Raw genomic sequence first — 18885 nt, 5'->3', positions numbered from 1 at the left:
ACACACACACACACACACACACGCGGACACATCGACGCGGCGCTGCGCCTCGCCGCCGAGCGCGACCTGCTCTGCCCCTACCTGCTGAGCCTCGCGCCCGGCGTCTCCTCCAAGTGAGACCGTACTATACTACACACACACACACACACACACACACACACACACACACACACACACACACACACGCGGACACATCGACGCGGCGCTGCGCCTCGCCGCCGAGCGCGACCTGCTCTGCCCCTACCTGCTGAGCCTCGCGCCCGGCGTCTCCTCCAAGTGAGACCGTACTATACTACACACACACACACGCGGACACATCGACGCGGCGCTGCGCCTCGCCGCCGAGCGCGACCTGCTCTGCCCCTACCTGCTGAGCCTCGCGCCCGGCGTCTCCTCCAAGTGAGACCGTACATACTACACACACACACACACACACACACACACACACACGCGGACACATCGACGCGGCGCTGCGCCTCGCCGCCGAGCGCGACCTGCTCTGCCCCTACCTGCTGAGCCTCGCGCCCGGCGTCTCCTCCAAGTGAGACCGTACTATACTACACACACACACACGCGGACACATCGACGCGGCGCTGCGCCTCGCCGCCGAGCGCGACCTGCTCTGCCCCTACCTGCTGAGCCTCGCGCCCGGCGTCTCCTCCAAGTGAGACCGTACTATACTACACACACACACACACACACGCGCGGACACATCGACGCGGCGCTGCGCCTCGCCGCCGAGCGCGACCTGCTCTGCCCCTACCTGCTGAGCCTCGCGCCCGGCGTCTCCTCCAAGTGAGACCGTACTATACTACACACACACACACACACACACGCGGACACATCGACGCGGCGCTGCGCCTCGCCGCCGAGCGCGACCTGCTCTGCCCCTACCTGCTGAGCCTCGCGCCCGGCGTCTCCTCCAAGTGAGACCGTACTATACTACACACACACACACGCGGACACATCGACGCGGCGCTGCGCCTCGCCGCCGAGCGCGACCTGCTCTGCCCCTACCTGCTGAGCCTCGCGCCCGGCGTCTCCTCCAAGTGAGACCGTACATACTACACACACACACACACACACACACACACACGCGGACACATCGACGCGGCGCTGCGCCTCGCCGCCGAGCGCGACCTGCTCTGCCCCTACCTGCTGAGCCTCGCGCCCGGCGTCTCCTCCAAGTGAGACCGTACTATACTACACACACACACACACACACACACACACACACACACACACACACACACACACACGCGGACACATCGACGCGGCGCTGCGCCTCGCCGCCGAGCGCGACCTGCTCTGCCCCTACCTGCTGAGCCTCGCGCCCGGCGTCTCCTCCAAGTGAGACCGTACTATACTACACACACACACACGCGGACACATCGACGCGGCGCTGCGCCTCGCCGCCGAGCGCGACCTGCTCTGCCCCTACCTGCTGAGCCTCGCGCCCGGCGTCTCCTCCAAGTGAGACCGTACATACTACACACACACACACACACACACACACACACACACACGCGGACACATCGACGCGGCGCTGCGCCTCGCCGCCGAGCGCGACCTGCTCTGCCCCTACCTGCTGAGCCTCGCGCCCGGCGTCTCCTCCAAGTGAGACCGTACTATACTACACACACACACACGCGGACACATCGACGCGGCGCTGCGCCTCGCCGCCGAGCGCGACCTGCTCTGCCCCTACCTGCTGAGCCTCGCGCCCGGCGTCTCCTCCAAGTGAGACCGTACTATACTACACACACACACACACACACGCGCGGACACATCGACGCGGCGCTGCGCCTCGCCGCCGAGCGCGACCTGCTCTGCCCCTACCTGCTGAGCCTCGCGCCCGGCGTCTCCTCCAAGTGAGACCGTACTATACTACACACACACACACACACACACACACACACACACACACACACACACACACGCGGACACATCGACGCGGCGCTGCGCCTCGCCGCCGAGCGCGACCTGCTCTGCCCCTACCTGCTGAGCCTCGCGCCCGGCGTCTCCTCCAAGTGAGACCGTACTATACTACACACACACACACGCGGACACATCGACGCGGCGCTGCGCCTCGCCGCCGAGCGCGACCTGCTCTGCCCCTACCTGCTGAGCCTCGCGCCCGGCGTCTCCTCCAAGTGAGACCGTACATACTACACACACACACACACACACACACACGCGGACACATCGACGCGGCGCTGCGCCTCGCCGCCGAGCGCGACCTGCTCTGCCCCTACCTGCTGAGCCTCGCGCCCGGCGTCTCCTCCAAGTGAGACCGTACTATACTACACACACACACACGCGGACACATCGACGCGGCGCTGCGCCTCGCCGCCGAGCGCGACCTGCTCTGCCCCTACCTGCTGAGCCTCGCGCCCGGCGTCTCCTCCAAGTGAGACCGTACTATACTACACACACACACACACACACGCGCGGACACATCGACGCGGCGCTGCGCCTCGCCGCCGAGCGCGACCTGCTCTGCCCCTACCTGCTGAGCCTCGCGCCCGGCGTCTCCTCCAAGTGAGACCGTACTATACTACACACACACACACACACACACACACACGCGGACACATCGACGCGGCGCTGCGCCTCGCCGCCGAGCGCGACCTGCTCTGCCCCTACCTGCTGAGCCTCGCGCCCGGCGTCTCCTCCAAGTGAGACCGTACTATACTACACACACACACACGCGGACACATCGACGCGGCGCTGCGCCTCGCCGCCGAGCGCGACCTGCTCTGCCCCTACCTGCTGAGCCTCGCGCCCGGCGTCTCCTCCAAGTGAGACCGTACATACTACACACACACACACACACACACACACACACGCGGACACATCGACGCGGCGCTGCGCCTCGCCGCCGAGCGCGACCTGCTCTGCCCCTACCTGCTGAGCCTCGCGCCCGGCGTCTCCTCCAAGTGAGACCGTACTATACTACACACACACACACACACACACACACACACACACGCGGACACATCGACGCGGCGCTGCGCCTCGCCGCCGAGCGCGACCTGCTCTGCCCCTACCTGCTGAGCCTCGCGCCCGGCGTCTCCTCCAAGTGAGACCGTACTATACTACACACACACACACGCGGACACATCGACGCGGCGCTGCGCCTCGCCGCCGAGCGCGACCTGCTCTGCCCCTACCTGCTGAGCCTCGCGCCCGGCGTCTCCTCCAAGTGAGACCGTACATACTACACACACACACACACACACACACACACACACACGCGGACACATCGACGCGGCGCTGCGCCTCGCCGCCGAGCGCGACCTGCTCTGCCCCTACCTGCTGAGCCTCGCGCCCGGCGTCTCCTCCAAGTGAGACCGTACTATACTACACACACACACACGCGGACACATCGACGCGGCGCTGCGCCTCGCCGCCGAGCGCGACCTGCTCTGCCCCTACCTGCTGAGCCTCGCGCCCGGCGTCTCCTCCAAGTGAGACCGTACTATACTACACACACACACACACACACGCGCGGACACATCGACGCGGCGCTGCGCCTCGCCGCCGAGCGCGACCTGCTCTGCCCCTACCTGCTGAGCCTCGCGCCCGGCGTCTCCTCCAAGTGAGACCGTACTATACTACACACACACACACGCGGACACATCGACGCGGCGCTGCGCCTCGCCGCCGAGCGCGACCTGCTCTGCCCCTACCTGCTGAGCCTCGCGCCCGGCGTCTCCTCCAAGTGAGACCGTACATACTACACACACACACACACACACACACACACACACGCGGACACATCGACGCGGCGCTGCGCCTCGCCGCCGAGCGCGACCTGCTCTGCCCCTACCTGCTGAGCCTCGCGCCCGGCGTCTCCTCCAAGTGAGACCGTACTATACTACACACACACACACGCGGACACATCGACGCGGCGCTGCGCCTCGCCGCCGAGCGCGACCTGCTCTGCCCCTACCTGCTGAGCCTCGCGCCCGGCGTCTCCTCCAAGTGAGACCGTACTATACTACACACACACACACACACACGCGCGGACACATCGACGCGGCGCTGCGCCTCGCCGCCGAGCGCGACCTGCTCTGCCCCTACCTGCTGAGCCTCGCGCCCGGCGTCTCCTCCAAGTGAGACCGTACTATACTACACACACACACACACACACACACACACACACACACACACACACACACACACACACGCGGACACATCGACGCGGCGCTGCGCCTCGCCGCCGAGCGCGACCTGCTCTGCCCCTACCTGCTGAGCCTCGCGCCCGGCGTCTCCTCCAAGTGAGACCGTACTATACTACACACACACACACGCGGACACATCGACGCGGCGCTGCGCCTCGCCGCCGAGCGCGACCTGCTCTGCCCCTACCTGCTGAGCCTCGCGCCCGGCGTCTCCTCCAAGTGAGACCGTACATACTACACACACACACACACACACACACACACACGCGGACACATCGACGCGGCGCTGCGCCTCGCCGCCGAGCGCGACCTGCTCTGCCCCTACCTGCTGAGCCTCGCGCCCGGCGTCTCCTCCAAGTGAGACCGTACTATACTACACACACACACACGCGGACACATCGACGCGGCGCTGCGCCTCGCCGCCGAGCGCGACCTGCTCTGCCCCTACCTGCTGAGCCTCGCGCCCGGCGTCTCCTCCAAGTGAGACCGTACTATACTACACACACACACACACACGCGCGGACACATCGACGCGGCGCTGCGCCTCGCCGCCGAGCGCGACCTGCTCTGCCCCTACCTGCTGAGCCTCGCGCCCGGCGTCTCCTCCAAGTGAGACCGTACTATACTACACACACACACACACACACACACACACGCGGACACATCGACGCGGCGCTGCGCCTCGCCGCCGAGCGCGACCTGCTCTGCCCCTACCTGCTGAGCCTCGCGCCCGGCGTCTCCTCCAAGTGAGACCGTACTATACTACACACACACACACGCGGACACATCGACGCGGCGCTGCGCCTCGCCGCCGAGCGCGACCTGCTCTGCCCCTACCTGCTGAGCCTCGCGCCCGGCGTCTCCTCCAAGTGAGACCGTACATACTACACACACACACACACACACACACACACACGCGGACACATCGACGCGGCGCTGCGCCTCGCCGCCGAGCGCGACCTGCTCTGCCCCTACCTGCTGAGCCTCGCGCCCGGCGTCTCCTCCAAGTGAGACCGTACTATACTACACACACACACACACACACACACACACACACACACACACACACACACACGCGGACACATCGACGCGGCGCTGCGCCTCGCCGCCGAGCGCGACCTGCTCTGCCCCTACCTGCTGAGCCTCGCGCCCGGCGTCTCCTCCAAGTGAGACCGTACTATACTACACACACACACACGCGGACACATCGACGCGGCGCTGCGCCTCGCCGCCGAGCGCGACCTGCTCTGCCCCTACCTGCTGAGCCTCGCGCCCGGCGTCTCCTCCAAGTGAGACCGTACATACTACACACACACACACACACACACACACACACACACGCGGACACATCGACGCGGCGCTGCGCCTCGTCGCCGAGCGCGACCTGCTCTGCCCCTACCTGCTGAGCCTCGCGCCCGGCGTCTCCTCCAAGTGAGACCGTACTATACTACACACACACACACGCGGACACATCGACGCGGCGCTGCGCCTCGCCGCCGAGCGCGACCTGCTCTGCCCCTACCTGCTGAGCCTCGCGCCCGGCGTCTCCTCCAAGTGAGACCGTACATACTACACACACACACACACACACACACGCGGACACATCGACGCGGCGCTGCGCCTCGCCGCCGAGCGCGACCTGCTCTGCCCCTACCTGCTGAGCCTCGCGCCCGGCGTCTCCTCCAAGTGAGACCGTACATACTACACACACACACACACATACACACGCGGACACATCCTATATTGTCACAACTATGAACAATTGACTTATCTCACACTGCTTCTCAACCTTGAAGCGCGGTAACTATGTATGCATCCCATACATAGTTACCAGATTTTTCTTTTCATTGACAGAACAAGATACGATTTTTTTTCAATGTAGTGACGATATTCTACAAACTGCCCCAAATGATATGTATGTAGGGCGACATAAAAACAAATCAGATTGCATAAAGCCGTGTTTTACTCTTAACTAGCGTCGGGTAAACGTGACACGTAGCGTATCATGTAGTGAGTCGTCGGAGATGCTTGCGACTCGGTAATCGGGCTGACGAACTGCGATCCAGACTAATGGTCTCCACGACTTTGTGTCGCCATCGACGAATATATTATAAGGTATTATTTCGGTGGAGGTAGAAAACACTAATTATTTCTTGTTTGATTGCAGGTACTGGAAAGACGCGTCTAAATCATATTTGGCTCAAATAGATCGACTCGTCGCTAACGGCGAGGAAGATAAATTAGTCGGTAAGTGTGATCTCGAATATATGTTGCCACAAACTTTGCGATAACAACATTTGTAATTACTAACTCTAGATTAAGTTATTGTATGACCTAACCCTATGGACGTCAAGTTCGAAATAAAGAATTTCAATTCAATTCAATTCAATACTTCATTAACAAACTTAAGATACTTAATATGTGTAAGTAATAACATAAATGTCTATATCCTACGGAAATATGACTCTTATAGTGGCACGTATTAAGTTTGTTACAAAGTCAGCGCAAATAGCTTAGACGGGGCTCGATTGCACCCAAACTATGTATTGCACATACCTACACTACACGTATGGGTTATTTATTACATGAAAACATTTTAAATATATAACTATTAGTTTTCATAGTAAGTTTATACTTATTACTATTACTTATTATTATTACTTATTAGTTCGGGTTATCCCGAACTAGGTTTCCACATGCAGGTAGGTACTTACTATTTAGAATCTGAGCTTTTTGGACTAGACTGCCCGAGTTTTCACCTGGGTAGAAGTCGTTATTGATCGTTTTAGGCGGTCGTCGCATTGAAAGAAAGGAAGAAGGAAAATTGGATGCCGATCCGCACGCCGCTCTGGGAGCCTACCGCGACACCCGAAATTCGCAAATTGCGGGGATTTTTCTCTTTACTTCAATGAAGGAGTAATAAGAGTGACAGAGAAAGATGCCCGCAATTTGTGAACTTCGATTTTCGTGGTTATAGCCCTGGTGTCTTCGTCGCTGTATACGCTATCTCGCTCACACAGCGGAGCGGCGTACGCTTCTTCACCAGTGTGATAACTGATAATTGACCAAACGTTTTTTAGTGAACAGGAACTACGGCGGGCCCGTGTACCGCAAGGTGCTGACGCTGCTGAGCCTCCAGGACATAATTGGCGCGGTCAAAACGCTCGTTGAGAACAAACTATACAAGGAGGCCTACTTGCTGTGCCGGATTAGGTATGCACACTACTTACCAATATGTAGGACTATTGTCGAACATATTTCCCTATCCTCCCCTAGTTCCCTGTATTTCAGTTTAATTGCGCGATCGAAACGGGATAAGATAGTTTCGTCTCCATTTTGGGCTTATTTTATCTTTATCGTGCTTATTAGATGGATATATTATAATGCTTTTTGTACTCGTCACTACCTGTAGGTATTTCGTAAAAATGAGGCCTCCGATATACATAATGATATAAATAATTTTGCTACCATGTGACTCGTTTAATAATTGTCTTATGCACGTTATTTTTAGGTATATGGACACGATTGGAGACGAAGTCCTGGAGTCGTGGGTCAAGAATTGTCTCCACTCCGGCGTGTTCGACATGGCTGCTGTTTGGTGAGAACACATATGCTTGCTTTGCCTTGGACTTATTTACTTTAATATACAATTTTGAATCTTAGGTGATTGCTTGTTTATGCGTTTCGAAAGTTTTTTTGATTTCGTCAGGATACCGACGTGAAACCTTTAAAACAAAATAAAAACCGGCCAAGTGCGAGTCTGGACTCGCGTACGCAAAAGAACGGCAAATAAATCACGTTTGTTGTATGGGAAATTTATTAAACTGGGAAACTTAATAAATATTTTTTTTTTTTTTTGTGTTTGTTGTTATAGCGGCAACAGAAATACATCATCTGTAAAAATTTCAACTGTCTAGCTATCACGGTTGATGAGATACAGCCTAGTGACAGACAGACAGACAGACGGACAGTGGAATCTTAGTAATAGGGTCCCGTTTTTACCATTTGGGTACGGAACCCTAAAATGTCCAAATCAGTCTAGCCGTCTTCGAGATATCTGGGAACATTTCATACAACGAAAAGCGAATAACACTATGAATAGAAAACCTTGATAAAGTTAGTTAAAACGTGTTTTGTTTGCAGCCACCTCGCCTTAGGCAACCTGCTGGAGGCGGCGACGTGCCTCAGCAAATGTTCGGACGCGGACAGCCTGCGCCTCGCCGCCGAGCTCGCCCGCGCCGCCGGACAGACCATCCTCGCCGACAACCTCATAGGTACATGTCACAAATGTTTGGACACGGACAGCCTGCGCCTCGCCGCCGAGCTCGCCCGCGCCGCCGGACAGACCATCCTCGCCGACAACCTCATAGGTACATGTCACAAATGTTTGGACACGGACAGCCTGCGCCTCGCCGCCGAGCTCGCCCGCGCCGCCGGACAGACCATCCTCGCCGACAACCTCATAGGTACATGTCACAAATGTTTGGACACGGACAGCCTGCGCCTCGCCGCCGAGCTCGCCCGCGCCGCCGGACAGACCATCCTCGCCGACAACCTCATAGGTACATGTCACAAATGTTTGGACACGGACAGCCTGCGCCTCGCCGCCGAGCTCGCCCGCGCCGCCGGACAGACCATCCTCGCCGACAACCTCATAGGTACATGTCACAAATGTTTGGACACGGACAGCCTGCGCCTCGCCGCCGAGCTAGCCCGCGCCGCCGGACAGACCATCCTCGCCGACAACCTCATAGGTACATGTCACAAATGTTTGGACACGGACAGCCTGCGCCTCGCCGCCGAGCTCGCCCGCGCCGCCGGACAGACCATCCTCGCCGACAACCTCATAGGTACATGTCACAAATGTTTGGACACGGACAGCCTGCGCCTCGCCGCCGAGCTCGCCCGCGCCGCCGGACAGACCATCCTCGCCGACAACCTCATAGGTACATGTCACAAATGTTTGGACACGGACAGCCTGCGCCTCGCCGCCGAGCTCGCCCGCGCCGCCGGACAGACCATCCTCGCCGACAACCTCATAGGTACATGTCACAAATGTTTGGACACGGACAGCCTGCGCCTCGCCGCCGAGCTCGCCCGCGCCGCCGGACAGACCATCCTCGCCGACAACCTCATAGGTACATGTCACAAATGTTTGGACACGGACAGCCTGCGCCTCGCCGCCGAGCTCGCCCGCGCCGCCGGACAGACCATCCTCGCCGACAACCTCATAGGTACATGTCACAAATGTTTGGACACGGACAGCCTGCGCCTCGCCGCCGAGCTCGCCCGCGCCGCCGGACAGACCATCCTCGCCGACAACCTCATAGGTACATGTCACAAATGTTTGGACACGGACAGCCTGCGCCTCGCCGCCGAGCTCGCCCGCGCCGCCGGACAGACCATCCTCGCCGACAACCTCATAGGTACATGTCACAAATGTTTGGACACGGACAGCCTGCGCCTCGCCGCCGAGCTCGCCCGCGCCGCCGGACAGACCATCCTCGCCGACAACCTCATAGGTACATGTCACAAATGTTTGGACACGGACAGCCTGCGCCTCGCCGCCGAGCTCGCCCGCGCCGCCGGACAGACCATCCTCGCCGACAACCTCATAGGTACATGTCACAAATGTTTGGACACGGACAGCCTGCGCCTCGCCGCCGAGCTAGCCCGCGCCGCCGGACAGACCATCCTCGCCGACAACCTCATAGGTACATGTCACAAATGTTTGGACACGGACAGCCTGCGCCTCGCCGCCGAGCTCGCCCGCGCCGCCGGACAGACCATCCTCGCCGACAACCTCATAGGTACATGTCACAAATGTTTGGACACGGACAGCCTGCGCCTCGCCGCCGAGCTAGCCCGCGCCGCCGGACAGACCATCCTCGCCGACAACCTCATAGGTACATGTCACAAATGTTTGGACACGGACAGCCTGCGCCTCGCCGCCGAGCTCGCCCGCGCCGCCGGACAGACCATCCTCGCCGACAACCTCATAGGTACATGTCACAAATGTTTGGACACGGACAGCCTGCGCCTCGCCGCCGAGCTAGCCCGCGCCGCCGGACAGACCATCCTCGCCGACAACCTCATAGGTACATGTCACAAATGTTTGGACACGGACAGCCTGCGCCTCGCCGCCGAGCTAGCCCGCGCCGCCGGACAGACCATCCTCGCCGACAACCTCATAGGTACATGTCACAAATGTTTGGACACGGACAGCCTGCGCCTCGCCGCCGAGCTCGCCCGCGCCGCCGGACAGACCATCCTCGCCGACAACCTCATAGGTACATGTCACAAATGTTTGGACACGGACAGCCTGCGCCTCGCCGCCGAGCTCGCCCGCGCCGCCGGACAGACCATCCTCGCCGACAACCTCATAGGTACATGTCACAAATGTTTGGACACGGACAGCCTGCGCCTCGCCGCCGAGCTAGCCCGCGCCGCCGGACAGACCATCCTCGCCGACAACCTCATAGGTACATGTCACAAATGTTTGGACACGGACAGCCTGCGCCTCGCCGCCGAGCTCGCCCGCGCCGCCGGACAGACCATCCTCGCCGACAACCTCATAGGTACATGTCACAAATGTTTGGACACGGACAGCCTGCGCCTCGCCGCCGAGCTCGCCCGCGCCGCCGGACAGACCATCCTCGCCGACAACCTCATAGGTACATGTCACAAATGTTTGGACACGGACAGCCTGCGCCTCGCCGCCGAGCTAGCCCGCGCCGCCGGACAGACCATCCTCGCCGACAACCTCATAGGTACATGTCACAAATGTTTGGACACGGACAGCCTGCGCCTCGCCGCCGAGCTAGCCCGCGCCGCCGGACAGACCATCCTCGCCGACAACCTCATAGGTACATGTCACAAATGTTTGGACACGGACAGCCTGCGCCTCGCCGCCGAGCTAGCCCGCGCCGCCGGACAGACCATCCTCGCCGACAACCTCATAGGTACATGTCACAAATGTTTGGACACGGACAGCCTGCGCCTCGCCGCCGAGCTCGCCCGCGCCGCCGGACAGACCATCCTCGCCGACAACCTCATAGGTACATGTCACAAATGTTTGGACACGGACAGCCTGCGCCTCGCCGCCGAGCTCGCCCGCGCCGCCGGACAGACCATCCTCGCCGACAACCTCATAGGTACATGTCACAAATGTTTGGACACGGACAGCCTGCGCCTCGCCGCCGAGCTAGCCCGCGCCGCCGGACAGACCATCCTCGCCGACAACCTCATAGGTACATGTCACAAATGTTTGGACACGGACAGCCTGCGCCTCGCCGCCGAGCTCGCCCGCGCCGCCGGACAGACCATCCTCGCCGACAACCTCATAGGTACATGTCACAAATGTTTGGACACGGACAGCCTGCGCCTCGCCGCCGGACAGACCATCCTCGCCGACACAAGTGACATCTAGTGTCGAGTAGCAGTACAGATAATTCCGCTACTTGACGCAAGATGTCGACTACGAAAATAATAGTCTTTTTGGTAACAAAACTGATGTATGAAGTTAGCATTCTACGTCTACTTAATTTTCTTTGATATTGGGCTGTAGCCGCGCGCGGCAGTTGATGCCTTGCGGGTCAAAGGGTTAATAGTATTTTAGAGTCGAACCTATATACCTATATTATATATGAATGATTTGTAATGTAGCTTCATCGATATAGTAGATTGTTAACCAAGGGACGAAAGGCACTAATTTCTGCCGAGGCATTTTGGCGCTCGAACACAGTGAGAGCGCCAATAGTTCGAGGCTGAAATGATGCCTTTCACCCGAGTTAAACACTCCTTTTCATTTCGAATACGAGGAAAGTAAAATGAATGTTTTTTTTCAAAACATGACTAAGTATAAATTTTTATAGTATTTCTTGAGGGTACTTTCAATTAACAATTTAGACAAAAGTATCGTTATGTTTGGAATGGAGTCAAATATCAGAATGGAAACTGTATTTAACAAATCCACTTAAACTCAAATTTCAGTTTCTAATCGTAAAAAAATTAAAAAATCTTACTTCGAACGTAAAATGCTCTAGTGCAGACACGTATCATTTTCTGCACACCTTTTAGAACAACAATGACCCTCTTTCAGACCATGAGAAATAAAAAAAATGTTTCTTGTTTATTTAAAAGGCAGGACGCTGAACACCCAGGACGTACCGGCGGAACTCGACAGGCTACTGCCTTCCAGGGCCGAGTTATTCTTGCGAGGGACGCAGCCGAACGGAGGTCAGCCTAACGGAGATGACGGCAACGGGGAAGATCATGATGAATAGTTAGGCTTTTAAAATACAACCATGGCGTCTAGAATGCATGTACAACCCGCTGCAAAAGTGCACGGCCACAAGAATGAACTCCATTCATAATGTGTCCATGCAATTTTCCAGCTCGCTGACCTATATATCTATCATCATCATTGGCCTTAAAGTCTATTATATACTATAGAAACAGTCTCAGGTAAGGTGACAACGTGTTTCGTGGCTGTGTAAGCCAATACGGGAGCGGCAAACACGTCCACAAGCCTGGCAGGTGTAATGTCCCAGAGGCGAACAGGTGTTGCTCTGATGACCGCTTACTTGCGACGTGCGAGTGTCTTAAACCAAGCGTCATCGTGAATTTTACGCCCGTCGAACACCAGTTTGCGCCACTTGTCTCTGTACTCGGTAAGCTCCTCCCATTTATGAACCGGGATGTTGATCGAAGGAGTGCGTGTCGTTATGTCGTAGCATCGGCCGACCGACGCTTCTGTTGGCATCAGCTATGTCGCCAAGCAGAACACGCCGCGGTAAACGAGAAGGTTGCATTCGATGCGCATGCCCCAGCCAGCGTAAGCGTCTCTGCTTTAAGCAGTGCAAAGCTGGGTAACTGAGCAGTCTCAAGAACCCTCTCGTTCGTGACCCTGTCCTTCCAAGATATGCCCAATATGTTCCGGATGTGGAGGAGCGCGTGTGGAAAGCGTTGAGACGACGTTCGTGCTTGGCATACGATGTCCAGGTCTCAGCCCCGTACAAGAGTATGCTCAGGATGCATGTTTGATAGACAACCATCTTGATTTTCCTGGTTAGATGTTTATGTTGCCGTACTCTTGCACTCAACCTCCCAAACATCGTTGCAGCTTTTCCGATTCGAACATCGATTTCTGCATCCGGTGAGAGAGCAAAACTTGTCGACTGACTCCAGCGGGGCGCCATCCAACAGGATTGTTGGTATTTCCGCACACCTTTGAGTCAGCACTACAGTTTTCCGGGGTTTGATGGACATAGAGAACAGAGCACAGGCACGAGAACACTTGTCCATAATAATTTGAAGGTCAAACTGCGATGTGGCGATGAAGGCTGCTTCAATCAGCAAAGAGCAAGCTATCAACGAATAAATCGTTTTCGCTTAGATTTGAAAAGGGAAACGTAAAGTTTTCCATCAGCCCTCGTATGCAGGTGGATACCCTGTTGGTCGTCACCGAAAGCTGTTTTCAGCAGTAACGAAAAGAATATACCAAACAGGGTAGGCGGCAGTACGCAGCCTTGCCGAACACCTTTTCGCATAAATAATCTTGTCTATATGATTTTTAAAATTAGAATTGACAAGCTAGCTACATTAAGTGATATATAAAGGCCGCTTAAGTGTCTGTTCTAGTTTGACCATAGTCAACTATAAAGACTTCTTCTTAATATTAAGGAAGATTCTTCAGTTTTACTAATGAATAATGAATGTTGCATGCGTCTTGGTAAAGTAAAATAGTGTCATTTGCTATAAATGTGGTATAACTATCACGGAAACAAATACAATGATATTATTAATGTTTAAACTGTCAACGAATCCCTAGACTAATTTCACTTCAGCTTCGAAAATAAACAGGGTAGTCCGTCAAGAAAGAGTAGATAAAATGGGACTAAAAGCGAACCACAGTGGCAACACCAAAAAGAAGATTGGTATTGATAAAATTACGTATTAACCTGTTAACTATAAATGGAGTACTGGAATATAGTTGGATGGTTTAATAACGGTACTTTTGATAATACTAAATTATTAATAATCTGCGTGATTTATCGGTTTGCTATATTTTCTACATTCATGCTATATCCCTTGCACAGAATCGTTTAAGTTGGTTGTGTGACGTTTAATTCCAAGTAAGTTTTCTATCTAAATCTACCGTAAAAATCTACCCCTGGGCCCTATCACAAAAAACGTTACAAGTGCACAAGTCGACAATATTGTGACGTAGATAATGTGTTACATGCACAATTATTACATACATATCAGATCTACAAGTTTACAATTTACAAAAAATTCACACTTAAATAACAAAGCTTAACACAAAAGATGGTGATTATCAACTGTAGATTTATTCGTACAATTTACATATTTGTTAAAAATTAATAATAAAATTTGTGGCTTATTATGTTTTCTGTCACTTGTAATTGTAAGTTTTTTTGATATAGGGCCCTGTTATCTTGTCACAACTATCAAATTCTTGTATGTTTTTGTTAATGTAATTTTTTATTTAAATATATTTCTGAGATAGTGTATAGTTTTACACAGAAAGGTGGTCTGTGTAGTTTTATCAACAAAGTTTTGAGTGTTTAGAATACGGTGTTGCCTGTTGAAGCTGGCGTTATCAATTAATGTCTACTCTTTCTTGTGGGATTGTATACAGGATGTCCTTAGCCGTTGGACAAAGCCGAAATGTACATATGCATTAGGGTATTTAGAATCAGGCTAAGGTCATCCTGTATAAACATAATGTGTTTAATGTGCCCCATCAAATATGTTATTCTGAGGCAAAAGGTACCTCTATCGATTGTTAATAATTGTTCTTATTAACAAAGGACAAGGTGCATTTTGCCTAAAAATTTAGAAAACATTAAGCAGGAATCAGTTGTTTATTTTATCGACCTTTGTTGAAAACAGATGCCTATTGTTGTATTGTTAAATTTATGAGCTTACGGTATGTATTTCACATTAAACTAGGGCTATTAAGGCATTGTTTAATGTTTAAGTTTGTTTGTGAATAAAATAATGTCTGTTCTCTCATTTTAATTTTATTGGCTTTGTTTGGTTGGCAACCTTTGTAGTGCACGGGTAATAAGCAATCACTGACCAACGGACACTGCCCCTAAATAGCAGCGGCTGATTGGCTATAACGCAAATGAAGGAACTTTTAAAATGCCCATGTGTTGTTGGGTATCAGTAAATATGGGAGTTTGTTATATCTTACTAGTTTTTACTTAAACGTGGATGTTTTATTTTTGGAAGTAGTTATAAATGTGACTGATTGTGCATATTAAAGTTCAGTAACTTCGCTGGGAAAATTGTAGAGCTCGGGTTATTTAATAGCTGCGTGATACTTAAAAAACTTGTACAAGGAGAACTGAATACCGATAATTGTTTAAGAAATTAAACAAAGTTATGATATTAAAATATTTATTAACACAATGAAAATAGTACATTTAAGGAATAATTCAAATGCAAGTTATTAATGTTATTATTGTGCCCCAAATAGTTTTAATCATACAACATTAATTGCCATTATCAATGTAAATTATGATTTGAGCGGCATTCTTGTCGACATAATTACGAAAACATCCCGCAGCGTCAGCCATTACCCCAAATATTGGCATTCACGGTTACTATGAAATAATAAATGAGGGATGCCGACTTTAGGGCAGGTACTCTAAATCGCATTTTTGTGCTGGATTCATATCGGAGTCGCCACCACAGATATCATCATACACAAGTTATGGTTTGTGGGATTGGCGTGTGCAGTGACATATTCTACGCATAAGGAACCATGGTTCCGGGGCAGCAGGGCAGGATGCGAGCTTAAAATACGCTACTGGACGCGCTTCTCTTCTTCTTCAAAATAATGTGAAAAAAGGTAGTTCTGTTTACAATTACCTCAGTGTGCGAGAAACAATGCGAGTATTAATTAACCTTTTAACCGCCGTAGCCGTGATATATAAGATACAATATCCAGTTCATTTCGCCGCAGTCTGATAAGACAAAACTTCGTGTACGTGTAACTTCGTACCGGCGGCGACACGAGCACGCTCGATGAAAAATTCTATGTGGTTAAAACGTTAATAACTGTTATAAACGATTGTAGTTGAAACATACCTACAAATTCGGGAAAAAGGCGACAGAATTGTGGCGGCAACATAGACTAACAATTAGTAAAACCCATGGCTCATATGAATATAATTATTTTCTTATACTCATTCGATAAAACGTCTTTGTGTTGCTCCCAGAGCATTCTAATTTACGTTAATACAGTCTAATTCCTATAGGCACATCAAATTAAGTACGCTAATATATTACTAATTATTGTACCATTTAAATACTGATACAGGTCAACGGACTAAATAATACAAATCGCAGTGACGCACCGTAAGCGTACGCTTGCGATGTGGAGACCATGCGATGTCACGATTTATCGTAATATGTAAAATAAGGCACGTCACTGCGATTCCGCACCATCAACGTATTTTAACCCTTAAATACAGTGATGGATGCAGCCTACATAACATGCATAATTAGATACAATCGTTTTGGACCTGTATAATTAGTAAGATTTTTCATATACCTTTTACCAATAATTGTATATTTACATAAATTATGATTTACCCTAAAGATGTAAATTCTGACAGTGATTTAGCTGTGAAACTCGATCTTTCAATTTTATTTTTCCCACAGAATCAGTAAACATATATGTAACACATATATTAATTTCAGGTAAAAAATATCAAATAAAAAGTCATGCATTTAAGGGTAAAGCAGCGGTGTGGATGGCACGCAAAAAAACGGTACGCTTACGATGCGTCACTGCGATTCCGTAATACCGTCACCGTTTTTTAAGCAGCGCAGCGTTGTGGCCGAACCTTAATACCTACAATGGCACGGACTTGTTTTAGACATTTCAGTCAAAGCAATCACAATAAATTATACTAGCAGATCGGTCCGTGCATAGTAAAAATGCTTTTGGAATGTCAAATAACATTCAGTCTTCAACTTACAATTTATTTTTAATGATCGTTGATGTGAATGATACATTATTAATTGAATTGAATTGAATTATTAATATTGAAACATTGCAAATAATTTGTCATGCATAAAATATAAATTACAAACGTGTTAATTTAGCTACTTCAAATTACGGACTAAAATGTAATATATAATAATATATAATTGCTAGAAATTTACAGACGCGGCAAAGGGCCACAACTGAGTATCATAATTATAATAAAGTTTGTGACTAAAATGTTAAATAAATACGAGGCTACAGTAAATCAATATGTTGCGCGACAAAAACAAAAAACTGCATAAAATAAAATAAACTACACCACACTGTATCAAAATGCTGCTACTGATTTATATTTGATCGATTATTTACTTGCTAGACAGATACATACACAATAAACAACTTTGGGAGAAGATATTTTCAACTTAATTCGCAACTTCTAGTTTTAGTCAGGAGCCTTGAACCCCGTCGTACATACTAAAAGAATGGGCGCCTTTGACGCAGACATTGGTAAAATAGTAACTTTTATTTTGTTCCACTAACTATAATACTAAGCACCATAATGCCGGTCGAGACTCGCAGTCTACGCCAGCTCCGCGGGGTCATCGTTCTCGCGGTTCGACTCGCCGAGGGGCTTGCCTCTCTTCTTACAGATGGTTATTAACTTGGCGTTCATCCTTTTCAGTTTCTGGTTTTCTTTCATTACTTCAGTTAAGTGTTGGTTCTGAAAACGTAATACAAAAATAAGGCTTTTTATTATGATTATAATTTAAAGCGAAATACGTCGGAAAAATGTATACAGTTAGCTAATCTGACAGGGCAAGTGATGTCACCGGCTAGTATTTCATAGAAATCTCCATAGGGGCTGTACTTTCGATCGGTACTCGTAGTTCGAAACAAGATGTAGATCTGTCAGTCTTGGTCCCTATTAAACGAGCGAGTAGGTAGAGTGCGCTCTCGACTAGAGTAGAGTAGAGTAGAGTAGAGTAGAGAGCAGACCTGCACGATGGCGCTGCCGGTGGCCGCGAGCGCGGGCGGCGCGACGCGCAGCTGCAGCTCCAGCGCCTGCCGCTGCCGCGCCGCCGCCTCCAGCGCCTGCACCGATAACAAACTCATTACTCCCGGTCCCGACCCGGACCCGACCCATGCCATGCCATGCCATGCTCCGTGACCGTGATCGTGTCTCACGCAGCCGCAACTATCCGATCCGGCGTACAGCGATTACAATAAATAAATCATGCGATCATTTATTTATTTTATGGTATATTATACAACCAATATCCGGTATAACCAAGGAGTAATAATATACCTAGTCGGCTCATAAGTTCTGTCACTGGCCTTTAAAATTTAAATTTGGAACTCCTAAAACAAAAACCGTTCTGCATTTGAATTTCGAATCTTTATTAAATATTTGAGTAGTATAATTTTGCAATTTTCTGTTTTCTTCAACATGGAGTGGACGCTTAAAGATAGCCGTACCGCAATAATTGCACTATATCGTTGTGGTCACTCGCCGACTAAAATTTTTAAGCTACTTGAAAATTTAAAATTCTCTCTAAGATTTGTGTATCGTACCATAGAAAGATACAGTGAGGTCTCTAGTTTAAATGACAAGAAAAGAAGCGGTCGTCCGCGTACAGCTAGGACTCCAGCGGTTGTACTTACAAGCAATTA

General features: G+C 51.7%; 2 protein-coding genes and 1 long non-coding RNA gene across 4 annotated transcripts in view; 2 read left to right on the top strand and 1 right to left on the bottom strand.

The window, feature by feature from the left end:
* Positions 1-11395, top strand: part of LOC134741723 (uncharacterized) — a 27318-nt gene extending 15923 nt beyond the window's left edge. Inside the window, exons 15-19 of the mRNA XM_063674615.1 lie at positions 6355-6434; positions 7268-7400; positions 7699-7785; positions 8331-11341; positions 11373-11395. Coding sequence (XP_063530685.1) covers positions 6355-6434; positions 7268-7400; positions 7699-7785; positions 8331-11341; positions 11373-11395 — 3334 coding nt within the window. The remainder of the gene's footprint in view (positions 1-6354; positions 6435-7267; positions 7401-7698; positions 7786-8330; positions 11342-11372) is intronic.
* Positions 11396-11447: 52 nt separating this feature from the next.
* LOC134741859 (uncharacterized) lies at positions 11448-15225 on the top strand. The gene is made up of 2 exons (XR_010127905.1): positions 11448-11533; positions 12330-15225. It is a non-coding gene; the product is annotated as an uncharacterized LOC134741859 (long non-coding RNA).
* A 375-nt stretch (positions 15226-15600) lies between these two features.
* LOC134741436 (centrosomal protein of 290 kDa-like) overlaps positions 15601-18885 on the bottom strand; it is a 37813-nt gene continuing 34528 nt past the window's right edge. For both annotated transcript variants that reach the window (XM_063674212.1, XM_063674213.1), the window contains 2 exons: positions 18211-18306; positions 15601-17935 (listed from right to left, as the gene is read on the bottom strand). In XM_063674212.1, coding sequence (XP_063530282.1) covers positions 17795-17935; positions 18211-18306 — 237 coding nt within the window. In that variant the 3' untranslated portion in view covers positions 15601-17794. The remainder of the gene's footprint in view (positions 17936-18210; positions 18307-18885) is intronic.

The sequence above is a fragment of the Cydia strobilella genome, chromosome 5 (assembly GCF_947568885.1).
Source record: "Cydia strobilella chromosome 5, ilCydStro3.1, whole genome shotgun sequence".
Lineage (NCBI taxonomy): Eukaryota > Metazoa > Arthropoda > Insecta > Lepidoptera > Tortricidae > Cydia > Cydia strobilella.
This window is presented reverse-complemented; position numbering and strand designations above follow the sequence as displayed.